Genomic DNA, 16,553 nt, shown 5'->3' with positions numbered 1-16,553 from the left:
TAGAGAAAAGATATGTCACTCGCACCACGATTGCGTGTGCATTTATGAAACGAAAGAAGACAGTTATGAAATGCTATGCGTAGGGTGTAAAAGAGCAGGGTTAAAGTAACAGAGAGACGCAAACCGCGCTAAAAGTGTGTTTAGTTAGGAACTATACCATTTAATGTGCCTGCCATGGACAAAACGTACTTAATAAAGTATGAATACCTGAGGTCTACAGATTTATTTGAATACAGTACAAGTACTTTTAGAGTTAATCGTTAAAACTAATAGTGCTCAAACACTAATGGTTTGTGCGTAAGAATACTTTAAAAGAATTAAGGTAATTGGTTTTCCCAACTTTTTACAAGAACTCTTTTACGACGACTTCCGTTCGCTCTTCTTGCTTCTTTGGAACCGACTCCAACAAATCTTTTTGAAACTACCTTTATTTTGAAGCTTAAAAATTCATGCGAGCGCTATAGGTTCTGGTCAAAGCTATCGCAGTGAACGTAGCATATGCTGTCTGTTTGCCTTATGATACGGCATAGCTGCTTCTAAATTGGTAAACCACCGTCCATATTAACAAATACAAGAAATCATTCTAACTGGATGTTCAAAAGAAGTTCAAACGCTCGGTATTAATCAGTCATTACTCATACCCGAGTTTAGCTCTGAACATAGTGAACCTTAGCCGACTACTTTCCATTCTAAAACAGGAATTGTATGCTGTTGGTTTTTGTATCCTCAACAACAGTCGATAGCGTTCTCATGTCAATGGGCAAACCTGTATGCTAACTGTACACATTGGAAAAAAAGAACAGGTCGCCATTGGCGCAGAAACAAGTGTTACATACATCTGATTAACATTCACAGCCACGTTAAAATTCATAATGGCTTACATTAACTTCAGACAATACTTATAATCCAAGAATGCACCCCTACGTTGTGAGGTGCAGGTTAATTAGGTGATCTCCCCTAAGCCTATTGACACTCAACCAGTTTGGCCCTGTTGCTATTCTGGTTACCCAGCTACTGCTTTTGTCTATTCTCCAATTCAATTTGCTATATATATTTGAATTTACAAGAAAGTTAGAATACAAATAAATGTAGCTGTTCTTGTTGCGTATCACAAATGCTTGCTTTCATAATGGTTCGATAATTTTCTAGTTAACCAGCGACCTTTAAACATTTAATCAATTTTTTTCTCCCAATTTACTTTTTCAAGTGATTTTGGATAATCTATATAACTCCTGTTTTGTAGTTCTTTGGGAAGTTTATTTCTGTCAACATCATCAAGTTTGATGACAACCAAGCTATCATCGTTTTTTTCCATGAGTCGGTGGAGGGCGTAGTCCAGTTCAGACCCGCAATAGTTACTGTTGAAAAAATTAGTAGAGACAACAGCCACCGTTTTCTTGGATTTGTAGACGCTGTCAACCATATTTGCCGAATGGGTATTCCAATAGTGAAATCTCTGTAGTGTACACAACACTTTAACTGATGCTTTTCCTCAAGAATCGGAAGAAGGGTTTTCACCACCCATTCTGAGTCGTGGGAACTGTATATAATGAATGCGTCGAACTCAAATTTCAGACCTGAAAAGTTAATTAACTTTTGTCACTCTTTTTTACTTAGAGTGTGCGAAGCATTCACAAGTTCTTTCCCTACGAAGGGTTTACATCAGCTTGTGCAAGCATTCGATGAATAGAGGCTGGTGCAGAGAAAGTGTCGAGGATTTTTCTTAAGTTTGAGTCTGTTTTCGTGGAAAAGAGAAAGGTATTTTCAATTATAACTTTTACTGGCCCTTTGCTTTTCTGAGGATGGCCTGAAACAAGGTTTGTTTAAACTTTGTGTATACGTAATTATATAAGATTTTGGTCCCAGGTTCGCCTTGAAAATTCAAACTTTAGTTGCATGCAGATATGTTGGTTGTTTTTGTTAATAATCGTTTGTCAACCCGGTTGAATTAACGTTTTTTCCGTGGAATTTAAATACATTATACATCAATACTGTAACAATAATTACTTACCTTTCAAAGGATTTACAGTCTTAGTATGACTGTAATATTTACGTCGGCGGTAGTACATAAAAACCAATAACAAAACCAAAGCAAATACAAACGACGCAACAAAGACAGCTGTAAGAATCGCAATGGTCTGGTTATCTAAAGGGATCAAAAAAGATAGTCTGAAAATTAAAACACTGGCAAGTGATGAGCTATAATTTACAACCGACTCGAGCAACCACTAGAAATACAGCTACATGTGGGCCGATGAGCAGGGAACAACAAACTCGGTTCAGAGAATACTTTCGGGTAATCTTGAATTTATTGAAGATTGAGAAGATAACTTGGCGGTGAGGATGTTTCAGTTAGAGTGGATTAAAACCTCAAGAATACCGAGCCCGTCTAATGTTAGATAGTCGCCCAAGCAAACTACAGTTTCCCATTCGAACAGACGGACGTACAGTCATAACGTTACAATCAATGTTTAGCTTTAGCTTAATAGTCTACTATTTTTCAAATGGTCTGGGGGCTTCGTCGATGCTGTGCCATAAAATTGCTGGTCTGCAACAAAAGATTGTATTCCTGTATTCCAAATGTTCCGACATTTTCTGACGCCATTTATTAAAAAAAAAAAAAAAAAAAATCTCAGATTAGCTTGACAGTTTTTCTGTTCAGATATTTTTAATTAAGGCGTCTCAAAATCTAAACCTTTTATTGTATCCCGATTATTAGGTATGTGGGGAGGAATTGATCAGAAATACCGTTCAAAACAGTGGTATGACTTTAAATTTCTCGCGTGTTCATCCGGAGAGCCATAGTGAATGAATATCTTTAAATTTGCTTTTACAACTAAACTTACAGCTGCTCAGCTTACCTGAAATAGGAATAGTTTCGTTGATGGACTCTACATAAAACGATAAGAGAAAGACTTGTCAGGCTTCTACAAGGGGTCTTTCACGAATATATCCAATAGAATTTTGTTGCAATGATTTACGAGAATTCTCAAGCTTACCTTGGTCCAAACGAGTTGAGGCAGATAGACGAAAGCGATGAGGAATCGACAAGTAATAATTTGAAACCTATTCTTTTTTAGTTATCTAGCTTTTTCATCATTTTCCAATAGTTGGCTGACATTCCTCACCTGAGGTCGACGAGGTTTTTCTACACCCTGAAATAAACAATGTTATACACATAAATAGACAGGAAATCAAGAAAGATTTGACTTTAAAAGAGAAAAGCAAAATTTAAACAGCAAATATGATAGCAACAAGATCCAAGAGAGCATCGACATTCCTTTGATCATGAATCTTTTTAACACTTAAGGAACATATCAACTTCTCTATACTATTAAAAGCAATTAAACATAAACTCACCAACTGTTGAGGACGAGGTTGTGACGACTGTATGTAAGAGGAAGAAAAGATAAAGTTATATGCACCTCAAGAAGGAACAAGTAGAAAGCTATATTATCGAATGCACGAAACCTGTTACATTGTACACTTTTTACTAGTCTTTTAAACTCGAATATGAAGAGGAGGGGGACATTTGCGAGAAGTTTTTGTTGTGATCCCCGAACGCGACTTTGATATGTCTTAACCTCAAAAATAGAAACGAATACAGTGACATGAAACACAATTGTTGTGAATATGAGAGTTTCTATATCTAAAGCCTTAAATATCACAAAATTTCCGGTATCAGCCAACTTTCCAAAGCTACATTAGTGGCACATCTCAGACCGGGACATTATCAGCCGACATACCGGCCCGGCACCTGAATCAAAGAGTTTCTTTACGAAATATTCCACTAGCGATATTCTCCAGTTTGGGTTCTTGCGTCCCATATTATAAGAGTCTGCGTTAAAATCCAATTCGAGGCGAGAGAGTGTTTTGTGGTTGTCACAGAAGGAGTGAGTATCCCTTGCAGTAATTGGTAAGGTGATCGTAAACATTTTATTCATCTCGCTGCAAATATATTTGAAGAATAAACATAATGGCCTGCATTTGGCGCTAAGAGATAAGATTTTTATTTGGCCTCCGACATTATCTGTTCCTCCATGCTACAATTTTGCTTGAGTTTCGCCCTCGGAGACCTGTTTGGTTTTCAGAATAAATAATGTCCGCAGACAAATATCCGAGAATATTTTCGGGTAATCTTGAATTTTTTGAAGACCGAAAAAATAACTTAGCGGTGAAGAGGTATCAGTTAGAGCGAAATTAAAACCTCTTACGGTCAAGAATACCGAGCCCGTCTAATTTTAGATTGTAGCCCAAGCAAACTACAGTTTCCCGTTTGTACAGACGGACGCACAATCATAACGTCACATTCAATTCTTAGCTTTAGCTTATTTATTAAAAAAAAGAAATTATCAGAAAAAAATACAATCTCAGATTAGCTTGACTCTTAATTGTGTTCAGATATTTTTAATTAAGGCGTCTCAAAATCTAAACCTTTTACTCTATCCCGATTATTAGGTATGTGGGGAGGAATTGATCAGATAGTTCAAAACAGTGTTATGACTGAATTTCTCGCGTGTTAAGAGAAAGACTTATCAGGCTTCTTCAAGGGGTCTTTCTGTCCAATAGAAGTTTGTTGCAATGATTTACGAGAATTCTCAAGCTTACCTTGGTCCAAACGAGTTGAGGCAGATAGACGAAAACGATGAGAAATCGACAAATAATCATTTAAAACCTATTCTTTCTGAGTTATCTAGCTTTTTCATCACTTTCCTACAGCAGGCTGATATTCCTCACCTGAGGTCGACGAGGTTTTTCCACCCCCTGAAATAAACAATGTTATACACATAAATAGACAGGTAATCAAGAAAGATTTGACTTTAAAAGAGAAAAGCACAATTCAAGCAGCAAATATCATAGCAACAAGATCCAAGAGAGCATCGGACCCCTATTCTCTAGCCTAACACCTCACCCGATATACTCTTCACTTCAAAGATTCCATCTATATTTCCTGATGATGCCATGAGATCGGCGAAAGCTCGGAAAACTAAATTATCGTTACCCCCACCGACGCAGCCCCAAACAGTTTCTTTAGAAACTAGCAGCCTTTATTCCTCACCTGAGGTCGACGAGGTTTTTCGAACCCCTGAAATAAACAATGTTATACACATAAATAGACAGGAAATCAAGAAAGATTTGACTTTAAAGGAGAAAAGCACGACTCAAGCAGCAAATATGATAGCAACAAGATTCAAGAGAGCATCGATATTCCTTTGATCATGAATCTTTTTAAAACTTAACGAGCATATCAACTTCTCTATACTATTAAAAGCAATTAAACAAAATCTCACCAACTGTTGAGGACGAGGTTGTGACGACTGTCTGTAAGAGGAAGGAAAGATAAAGTTCTAAGCACCTCAAGTAAATCTAATTCAAGGCGAGAGAGCGTTTTGTGGTTGTTACAGATGGAGTGAGTGTCCCCTACAATAAACGGTAAGCTGATCGTAAACATTTTATTCATCGCCCTGCAAATATGTTTGAAGAATGAACAAAGTGGTCTGCATTTGGCACCAAAAGTTAAGTCGTGTATTTGGCCTTGGAGATTGTATGTTCCTTCGTGCCACAATTTTGCTCGAGCTTCGCTCTCGGATACCTGTTCGTTTCTCGGAATAGATAATGTCTGCAAACAAATATCCTAGCAAATTTTCTCTCCAAATTGAAGCTACTGTTTATTTGTAATACGAAATGTAAATAAGTTTCCTAAGCCCTTGGGTATCTCCCGAATAGATACAGCATGAAGAGATTTGGACTCAAAACATCAATTTGATTACTGAAGTTGCAAGATTTTTTTTTTACATTGAAATTCGGTGAGTGCAAGAGCTTGTTCCAGGCGATCATTTTGCGGGGACGAGGACAAAAGTAAGGCGAGCTGAGAAAGTAACGATAGCGTAGGCCCCACGGCCCTTCTGCTTAATTCCACTGACCGAGAACTTGGCACAGGTTACTATCTGAATATTTTTATATTCGCTTGCCTAATACAAAGCTGGTTTAAAGCCACATCTATAGGATTCTCGAGCTATGCAACCTTTCGAAAAAAGAAAAACACATCATGAAGCAAAAATTTTATGGAAGTAAAACGAATCTACCACTTCAATGAGATAATTCACGGTTTTTTAACAATTACCCACCTCAGTGTTGGTGAAAATCGATAAATATTTACCTCGTAACATGTTGCCGTGGGTTTGTTCAGTAATGATCACAAATGACCTCATATTCATATTTATTTTATTTCCTACAGAGACTTTTTGTTCCAACTATTTCTACCGCATTTAGATAACTGCCATTGTCCTGTCCCATTGTCTGTTGGACCCCTATTCCCTAGCCTAACACCTCACCCGATATACTCTTCACTTCAAAGATTCCAGCCATATTTCCTGATGATGCCATGAGATCGGCGAAAGCTCGGAAAACTAAATTATCGTAGCATACCTGGCCTCACTGGAGTTACACGTCTGACTTCATAACACTATGTTACTCAAGGACAACATCCATAAGCTTGACTTCAAAATGTAGGAAGGAAACAAAATTGGCACACGAGGCGCAGCCGAGTGTATCACTGATGTTCTTATACCGCATCTTGCGTCTTCTGTGATATTCTACAGAACAGATAGACCCACAGCAACATGGAGTCTGGGTTTCTTATGATAAAGAAGCAAAATTTTGTTAATGGTGACGTAATCACCAATTCAGCTTATTATATAAAATGCAAAAGGAAGTCGATTTCTAAAGATGTAGCTAAATATCTTTAATATCACAAACTCACAATGTTTCACAACAATTGAATACTGCAAAAGTGATATCACAAGCTGAAGACTTCGAAAGTTGCTTTGTAAGCTAATTACTAGAATAATATCGGCCGTCGTCAGAGGGACGATATTACTAATTATCAATTTGTAATAGTTCATTAATCATTAATCATTAACTAATTATTACTAATAACCGCCGCCTGGTTAGCCCAATTGGGAGAGCGCCGGACTTCTGTGCGGGAGGTCGAGAGTTCAATACCGGCCGGACCAACACTCAGGGTCTTAAAAATTAACTGAGAAGAATATGCTTCCTTTCTTTAACATCAAGAAATGGTTAGATATTCTAGTCTTCTCGGATAGGGACGAATAAATGGAGGTCCCGTCTCCTGCAGGGTTAGGGGCAGGAGACGTTAATTTCCCACGCACGAGATTACTGTGTGATGGATGTCCTCCCCTGGGGTGGGATGGGTGGGTAACAGGACCCCCGTTGATACCAGTGTTTACTACACTGAAGGGGCTATCCTGTATAAATATAAGATGTCTGTCTCATGTCTGTCGGCCGTCGTCAGAGGGAAATTGTCAATGCAGAAGGGTGTTCAAGAATTTATAGTAATACAATACAATACAAACTTTATTGACACTCCCTAAAGAGGGTTTTTCGGTGGCAATGATCTAAAAATTACAAAATTACAAAACTAAAAAGTATAATAGAAAAATTAAGGAAGCTAAAATGTTCAAAAATGTTCGCCAAAGTTACAACTAAGAGCGATGAGAAAGGAAAGCAACAAGTAATTTGGCTCTAAGTTTACGCTTAAAATCACGCGAAGAATTACAGAGTTTGAGGGTATTATCTAAACTGTTCCATAGACTTACTGTACGACAAAAGAAAGTCCTTTGTCCAGATTTAGTTCTATATAAGGGGATATAGAAGTAAATTTTTTGTTTCATGCAAATAAAGAAAATTCGGGTTACATTGCGAAAAACACATTTGTTTTCTTAGGTAGGTAACCGGTCAAGTCGCCCAAGGTCATGTCGCCCGATACCGAAGTCAAGTCGCCCGAAACGTTTACTTTTGTTGCCTGAGGAAACAAATACCTAAAACTTACAGACTGTTAAACGGCAGTGAAGTTGAGAAACCTTTAGCACTAAAGCTCTTTTCGTTACCGAAAAACACCATGAAGATGATGATCGAAAAAAATAAGAAATGATCTACAAAAATAAGAAAAAGAAGGGCGATACGGTAGGGATCTGTCTCTATAGCTGTCCCCCTTTCATTTCTTTCAATTTCTTCACCGCGGTAATGCGTTAACGTGGCTGTTTGTTTATTCCTTTGAAAGAAGCTTCCAGGGATAATAAACTTATTCCTTCAATTAAAACAATAAAATGCTGACGATGGTATCGACAAACAAAATGAAAACAATGTTGACTACCAAGAACTCACAAAAATGACTACTTACCCAGTAGATGACCAGAATTGATATAGTTTCTCAAATTTTCTAAATGTGGAGAAGAAACAACCTAATAAAAGTAGAGAGCGTCAAGTCCATCGGCAAGATTTTATATTATCATATATTAGCCTACCACTCTAATATGTAAGGGTTGTTGTTAATTTGCGAAAAAGTTCATAATTAAGCTAGTATTACCTACTTTTAAGTAACGACCTTACTCTCGGTTATTTTGATAACCGAGAGTGAGGTCATTACGGGAAAATTTCATACTAAAGCCTTGCCGTATTGAACAAGCGAGAGCGAGGTCCAAACGGCAAGGTTGGGGTTTGATATCTTTTTCCGTAGCGAAAGAATGGTCGAGGTTATTAAGTTGTTTAGTATGGCTCACAAACTGAAGAAACGAAAAAATTTATTCAAGCAGAAATCGTCAATTTACCAACTACGATGCGCGCGTTTACCTATTCATAAATCGACTCATACACATGGTAAAACTATGCTTTCTGTGAACTACACCACTGTATCATGTATTTCGCCAAAAAGCCATTTACGTTCGGAAAAAATACTTTTCAGACCCTCAAAAAATTATTTTAGTTTAATAATGTTACAACTTGATGAAAGAAATTCTGTCCGATTTTTGAGGCAAAACGTCAGCTGGAGTGCATACCAAAAAGAGAGAATAGTGTCCTAAAATAGTTCAGACTCGTCTCGTCTCTGGTGAAAGAAAATGCAAATGTTTCGGAATGCTCAGCGCAAGATATTTCAGTGTTCGCCTCTGCTTTCGAAAACTAATCTTCCTTTTCTGGGAGACTTATGGATGAACATGACAAGCCTATGGACATCTAAAACTACATGTAGTAGTCAGAAATACTCCTGCCAACAGCAACCGCTCGACAGTTCATCAATTCATTCGTGTCAGCTTTTTCGATTCTAGCTAAAATTACTGAATTGAATCAGTTGAAAACAAACATCTTGGTAAAAAGAAACAGCATCTCTGATGAAATGTTCCTGAAGAGGAGGGGTCAAGTTTGTACTGCCCATGAGAGTCACGATTTTGATAATCCAAAATACATCAAAATAGCAACGAAAGTGTTAAGCCACGTGTTGCGTGCAGTGGGCTATTGTGATTTTCTATTTAAGGTATCCACATTTTCTCTTCCTTCACCTTCCTTTTTCCTCCGTGGGAGTCTGGCTGAGGTTTAGGATTCGAGAGAGCAAAACGACTGAAAGCAGACGAAGGGGTTGGGAATTAATTCCCTTTCGCTCTATGCCTATGCGGGAGTCCTGCTGAGAGCACGTTTCTCCTACTCTTGGCTTAACGGTTCAACGTGAAATACTTCTTAAGATAACTTTAAAAACAATATACATAACTTAAATAAAATTCTGGAAAGCCGTATCAATTTGGGCGCACCGGTTATTTGAACAGTGAAACTCACCATAACGTATACCCTGGAATCCTCTCTAAATGAATTAGTTATGCTGTAGTGAGTGACATTCTGAAAATAAAGTGTACTTTCGCTATTGAATGATACTTTAATAACGTGGAAAGAACACTACACTATGGATTAGAAGTGCATGTCTGTACAATGTATCAGGAACGACAACTTCTCAGAGAAGTTGTGAAATATATATTCTGCGGGACACAACTGACTGATGAGTTGGCTGAATGTAGCTGTTTACTTAACAGTTATTCTCTCCACTTTTTACTTGTGCTTTATCTCACCTTAGGAATCACATCGCATTCTATCTGGTGAGGCGCAGACGTGGATAGAATGAGTATCTTATATCCCGGTCCAATCCACACTCTCATCTATCAGGAAGTTAAACAAAAAATGAAGAAAAGACTAAACAAGCAGACAAATGGGTGAATAAATTTCCAAAATTATTTAAGACATAAGCATGTTATCGTTTACCGGGAGAAAATAATGTTTTTTTATCTCACCACCGCCTATTCATATGACGGCCTTTCGGCCATATTCGGTGAAACAGGTAAAGGAAACAGGAAAAATAACTGCCAAAGTTGCAAAAAGCCCACGAAATCGAAGAGCTGAGAAGCTTTTTGTTACCTTGAGATTGAAACATGATTGTAATGTTTCATTTTTTTCATCTCTCATTAAGAGATCGCTGCCTATTTGATGTTATGCATAACTCTTCATATAAAAATTAGGTTATCGACTTTGTACGTACTTTGCAGAGCTTTCCACGTTACAATCCCTTTATATCTTCCCTTGCGCTTGCCCTTTGATTCATGGAAGACTATCCCTAGCTCGGTAGGAAACATAGCACGGGTTCCGTTGACAGCATTGCCAGGAGCACAATTTTCACCACCTTCATCAAAGGTCAACATAAACAGAAAAGTGAGATTTCGTTTTAATGCCAATCAACCTAACTAGCCTGAAGAGAACGAACCGGGTGTATAAGATTTGAAAACATACACAAAATTTATAACTGTGGGGGGAAAGTTGATTTTGAGCGCTCTGAATTTACCCGATGAGAGTTTAGGAAAAGTTAATCCATCCACCCTAAACTAAGTGGAAGGAAATGGTGGATATGGTACATTAGAGCTACTTCCAAATAGGCTAAGGGCCAGAGATATAATAGTATAACTAAACAAAAAGACAAAACATCGGATGGAAAATCTGGTATAAAAATAATTAATGAAAAATATACGTTATTGTACGTTCCTGTGAAAATGGAATCAGCTCTCGAACATTAGTTTATCAATTGAGCTCTTATTTAACCTACCATACTTGATACCAGAATTTGGATTGTCAGCCATGCTTGTGGCGTCTGTGTAGAAAAAAAAAAAACAAAACAAAACTATAACGAATGGAGGCAAAGTCAGTATTATGCAGAACCAAAGCCAAAGTGTAATGAATACAATTTTTAATGATAGATTAAATCAAAGTATAAAAAAACTTTCAAATCTACGAGACTTATTTTGAAACAAATGTATGGGTTGGCCTACAAACAGAGAACCAGAACAAAAAACCACAGAGAGGGGTAAGAAGGAGAACGGTAGACAGGTAGCACCATAACGTGCTCGAAATATTCCTTATCATTACAACTACTACAGAATGTTATTTATTTCCTCGCAAACACGTGCAAGCAATAGAGTGATCCATTTCATGACTCACAGCGTCTGATTCTCTTGAAGAGTGACGACCCATGCTCATCAACGAAAACTCCCCGTTTAGTCTTAACGGACTTCATTTCTCCTATGACAACACGACAAAAATGGAACAGAAGATAACTTAAGAAGTTCTTGCGAGTCTAACAGAAAGCCAGAGGGCCTGCTATTACATGTTAATACTAATTTTGGCCCATTCCATTTTTCATGAATTCTCAGAATAGAGGTCTGTTGTATGAAAGTTGAAACCAAACAAAGTTGGTTTTTTAAAAAGCTCGTCGTTCTAGCTCCTCTCCGAAAACGAGGTGATTCAGCCAGTTAGAAAATAAATAATGAAGTTCTCAGACTCTCAAGTTGTACGCATAACCTATGGATGTTATTTCTTTTATCAATTGGGGGTTTATAGTTTAATTCCTTACCTTCCCCACGAAGACACCGTTCATAGCAAGATCGACGACGAAAGATCTGCAAGAAATAATAGTATCGTACATATACGGTCACCATCTATGCCGTTGATGCAGATCTCTAAGCCAAATTGTTAGTTTTATTACGCTTTTCACCAGCTCCTGCAGAGAAACAAGCTTTAACAATTGGCGGGGTGAATAAAATTTACCCGCCTTAACCTTCTTCGTGTTTTTCCAATATTCGGCGCAGATCATGCCTATTCACCTTTGAAACACCGGAAAGATACGGTTGCTGCTAGAACACCTTTTGCGTTCCTTTCTCGAAGATGAAGTACAAAACTGCTAAAGGCAGCTAAGCACATAATATAAAAATGACAAATTATGGAACTTGGTGTATTTTATGGACATTGTCAATTGTCCATGACAATTGAAAACGACTATCACATGTAAGATTGTCTTTAAAGGCAATGGCTACCATTGTTGAAAGCGTACACCCATTTTAGTAAGTCCATTTTTGGTCATTGATGGAAAGTTCTTTAAGTAAAGAAAAAAGGCGGGAAAATATAACGAGTAAAAAGATACGGACACAAATGTTCGAAGAGTAGAAAGTGACGTTATCCAATGGATAGATCTATATCCGGTGTAAAGCCCAATACTTTTCATTAACACCAAACAACTTCATATCGATTTATCCGTTGGAGAGCGTTATCCGCTCACTGAACGACCTGGCCGAAGTGTTTTTCCTTTTTGAGCCAAGTTGACATCTTAACCCAACAGCACGTAAGTCTGAGAAAATGAACAAAAACTGAAAACAAATCCCCAGTGATACCAAGGTCAATCATGATGACTTGTAACAAAAATCCGGAGATATCATTTGAAATCTCGAACAAGATTTATGTGGAGAAATCGTACACATATAATCTCTTTTTTAAATTAGTTCAGCATTGGGTTAAATCATTAAAAGAAGATAAGTACATGCCGATAAGCTGACCTAATGACTCAGTACGATTTTTAATTACAAAATCCGCTTTTCCTGCATTTATCATCAAAGCTCACGAATGGCCACATTTCTCTTCGTGTGTTTGTCAGAAAGTATATTGGTTACATTGTTTTTGTTTACTTCTCCTATGTGGATACCATGATCTCGATCGCGAGCTGTATTTGTCGAAATTCTCCAGCGAATAAAGCGAGTCAGGTCAAATGTATTGATCAGCCACAACATTTTTCAGTGTGGCAACCAAAACTCAGTTCATGGTAAACTTCGTATCTGCTAATGCTTCTTGTTAAAATCAGACAAAAACATAGCTGCATAATATCGGTGTAAAAGTGTACGTAAAACCTACCCTAACTTTAAAAATTTTCTGGGGGAGCAATCACATCTCCTCCCCCGAAAAAGAGAAAGATCAGTAATGATTTGTTTTGGCGTAGCTTGCCAAAAACCAAGGTTTCTGATCCTTTTAATTCACCTGAAGACGGGAGTTATACCTTCAAAATATCACGATAATTAACATCTGGATCATTTTCGCATTTCATCACCGCTACTACGCTACGCCACAAACCTATTGTAGGTCATCAAAATAGTCAAATTCTGCTATATATATATATATATCATTCTGACCGGATCATAAATAAATAAACTAGCATATCTAAAAGATAATGCTGTGGCACATTCTGTTGATAGTGACATAATTTACGCAGTGATTCATCTACCTGCGTGTTCCAAGACTTACGCCCGGTTCAGACGCCGAACTTTTCATGAGCCGAACTCAATTTGAATTTGGACCGACCCAAATTAACAAAAGTACGCCTGTTGATTCAGACGCCGTTATTTTTGGCCGTTCCAAATACAGTTCCAGTAAAACTAGTCACATTACTTGCAAAATACATTATAATAGTTTATGCATTAGGATCGGCACATGAAAAGTACGACGTCTGAATCAAAGCCGTTCCAATGGCGTTCCAGAGGCGAAATTCTCGGCCAAGCCAGGCGGGAAGAACGGGTGGGCCGTTCCAAATTGAAATAGCCGTTCCAAATTGATTCAGACGCCGATCTTTTCATGTGCTTAATTCAAGGAATTAGGTTCGGCTCATGAAAAGATCGGCGTCTGAACTGGGCCCTACATTGAGAAATATATCTTAGAAGTTATTTTCTGCGGGAGAGAAAGAAAACTAAAAACAGAGAAAATAGCGCACGCTCAGAAGAAAACTATTGCCTTTGACATCTTAAACTAAGCCTTATTATTAAATCGCAAGGGAAGTCATTAATTAAGTCTTTGCCGACTTTTGGCGAAGTTAAAGGATCGTTTATTCATGACTGCGTTACGATTAAAAGAAAGGAGTCTGAACCTAAAACAGTCACGTGATTCTACGGAAACCGAAATATCTGCAAAATGAAATATCCAAGAAAAACTGATGATGAAACCAGGGACAAAAATGAAACAAACTAAACAAAAGCACGTAAACAATGTTAATAATAACAGAAATACAAAGAAGAAGATGATCACTAAATGATGACCGCAGCGCCACACAAAAAATTATTATTTGATGTATTTCCCAGCGTTTCCTTTGTTTTTCGTTGTCATCAGGAATCATTATATAAACAGCCGAGATAAGCTTTCTTCATAATGATAAAAGGAATGGCGACATACCTATGTTGCGTGCTCGCTGCTTCGCGAATCGGGAAGACCCCTTATCAAGTCACCGGGTTCCCTACCTCGGATAAGGTAGCGCATTAATGGATGAAATTTATCGAAGTGTCCAGCCTTAAACAGACCCTAGGCTTAAGAATAGAGCTTTCTTTTGTGAATTTTTGACATTTAAAGTGCAATACAGTAAACATGGTTGGGTGCGCCATTGAGTTCACGTTTATTGATCGTTGCCAGAGCTGGATTTGTTCCTTTGAGATACCAACACGGCAGGAGCCCGTTACCCACGGCTATATGAGAGAGTCCATTGTTTATGGCTTTGATGGACTCGACCGGGCTAATGTACTGACAATTTTCAACACGTGTGCATTTGTTATTCATCGATATCCATGACTGAAGAAAAGTGTCGATAAACAGCTCTAAGTGCTAACAACAATAGAGCCGATTTGTGCCCAGTCGACTGGACAACTCGAAACATCCAATATATCGCATTGCAACTTGAAACGTTGTCAGTTAAGTACTCCCATGACGACTATTTTGAAATGAAAATGGGAGTAAGCCCATGAGGAAATTGTTCAGAACACTACGGCCTTACTATCTCACATACGCCCAATAAGCAAACTCAAATATTGCGCATATCCAATTGTGCTTCGTAGAGTACAAATAACGCCCGAGACGAGTACAAATATTACGCGATATTTGTACTCTAGAAATATCCCCGAAATCCGCCCGCACTGAAATAACAATTTGGCGTGTTGGATAATAAATCTCTTATTAGACGTTTTGTTGTTTAGTATCGCTAGGTATTTTCACTCGTTGCATGTTTTTTGACTCGCCCCACGGGCTCATCAAAATACGGCACAACTCGAAAAAATACTCAGCGATACTACACAACAAAACGTCTAATAAGATATATATATTCACCTTTGCAGTCGGGATGTAATTTTCGATATGAATAATTTATGAACGAAATTTTAGCTGAATCTGTGCAGCCAAGCCAAATTTTCCACGACAAAATTCGTCTCGTTAACTACTCTAACGTGATTAGAAGTATCATCTGGCTATATAAAAGAAATAAGGATTACTGCTTGAATTTCTGGTGACGATTGTGTATCAGCTTTGAAATAAAAAAAAAAGTCATTTAAACTGATGCAGTCGAACTAAATTGTTTAACTGCGAAGGTTCCACAAGTACATCGCTGCAGGTGCAAAAAGCATAGCTTCGTACCTCTTTACTTGATGTTCCCCTGTCATCCACTCCAAAGCCAATGTCACATCTCCTGAAACAGAGCCTCTTATGTTCCGATAACTTTGACTCATTAAGAATCCGGAGAGTGCCTCGACATTGCACGCGCGCGAACAAAATATAACCCCAGGCGAACAGGACGATAGGATGGAGGGATTTGCTCATTGTTTTTAGTGCCGCTTCCTCTGAATTGAAGGTTACATTCGCTGAAAGGGCTTCCAAATTCTAATGCCGTCTTCCGCCACAGGCGTCCGAAGCTCACGTCTCGAGGAAAAGCGAAGGATTATTTCATGAAAACACAACGCGTGATGGTCTCCAAATGAAGCATAACATGATGTATAAAGGTCAAACTACACCACTCCCCCATGTAGAATTCGAATGAAAAGAAATATAATACAATAAAAAAATTTACATGCCATGACGTAATATGCTGAAAATTTGCTCTCAAGCCTAGTTTTCATTAAAATTTTCATGAATCTTAGACGTGTTCTTAATGTTTTCTCTCTGGGTATTTTTGTATCTCCAGCCGTGTCCTGGGAACACTTTGCTATTGAAACTCGCGCGTCCACAAAGTGAGGCACCATAGTTACATAAGACGACCGTGTGGGCGTCATCTAACGACGAACAAAGCACCTTTCGACCAAAAATCTAAACAAGATGTTAATCCTTAGGCAGACGGGAAGTTCTTTAGGTGATGCCATTTAAAGGGATGATTACGGAAAACAGAGGCCTTATTAAGGATATCTTGTATTGTAGCAAAGCTATGATATGTGACAGCGTAAATTATCTATTTATCTTTACCCTTTCCTTCACATAAAAAGAGATCTTGACGCAGAGGATTGGGGTACGCTACTTTACTATTGAATCTCAGAAATCGCGACCGTGTTTTTAAATGATATTGAATCTAAGGTAACTTGATATATTTATTGTTTTCGTTC

The 16,553-nt window shown here is 38.0% G+C and overlaps 1 protein-coding gene across 1 annotated transcript; it reads right to left on the bottom strand.

Moving 5' to 3' along the window:
- Positions 1 to 193: 193 nt before the first annotated feature.
- On the bottom strand, positions 194 to 10,519 carry LOC111322174 (uncharacterized). The gene is made up of 12 exons (XM_088758645.1): positions 10,379 to 10,519; positions 9,915 to 10,001; positions 9,628 to 9,687; positions 8,204 to 8,264; positions 5,987 to 6,025; positions 5,292 to 5,321; positions 4,738 to 4,764; positions 3,361 to 3,387; positions 3,129 to 3,155; positions 2,862 to 2,891; positions 2,012 to 2,146; positions 194 to 1,577 (listed from the first exon to the last, which is right to left on the bottom strand). The coding sequence occupies exons 2-12, from the start codon at positions 9,999 to 10,001 to the stop codon at positions 1,222 to 1,224; spliced, it is 879 nt and encodes a 292-aa protein (XP_088614771.1). The 5' UTR covers positions 10,379 to 10,519; the 3' UTR covers positions 194 to 1,221.
- Between the last annotated feature and the right edge of the window lie 6,034 nt (positions 10,520 to 16,553).

This window comes from Stylophora pistillata, chromosome 4 (genome assembly GCF_964205215.1).
Source record: "Stylophora pistillata chromosome 4, jaStyPist1.2, whole genome shotgun sequence".
Taxonomy (NCBI): domain Eukaryota; kingdom Metazoa; phylum Cnidaria; class Anthozoa; order Scleractinia; family Pocilloporidae; genus Stylophora; species Stylophora pistillata.
Note: the sequence above shows the minus strand (reverse complement) of the source record. Positions and strands in the feature narration are given on the sequence as shown.

Bases quoted from the DNA above. Each gene is read 5' to 3' on its own strand.
- LOC111322174 (XM_088758645.1), bottom strand. From the start codon at position 10,001: ATGAGAGTGTGGATTGGACCGGGATATAAGATACTCATTCTATCCACG. The intron at 9,688-9,914 runs GTGAGATAAAGC...CTTTATTTTCAG, and splicing joins AATGCGATGTGATTCCTAAG to AATGTCACTCACTACAGCAT. The intron at 5,322-5,986 runs CAGCTTTGTATT...TCCTCTTACAGA, and splicing joins CTATAGATGTGGCTTTAAAC to CAGTCGTCACAACCTCGTCC.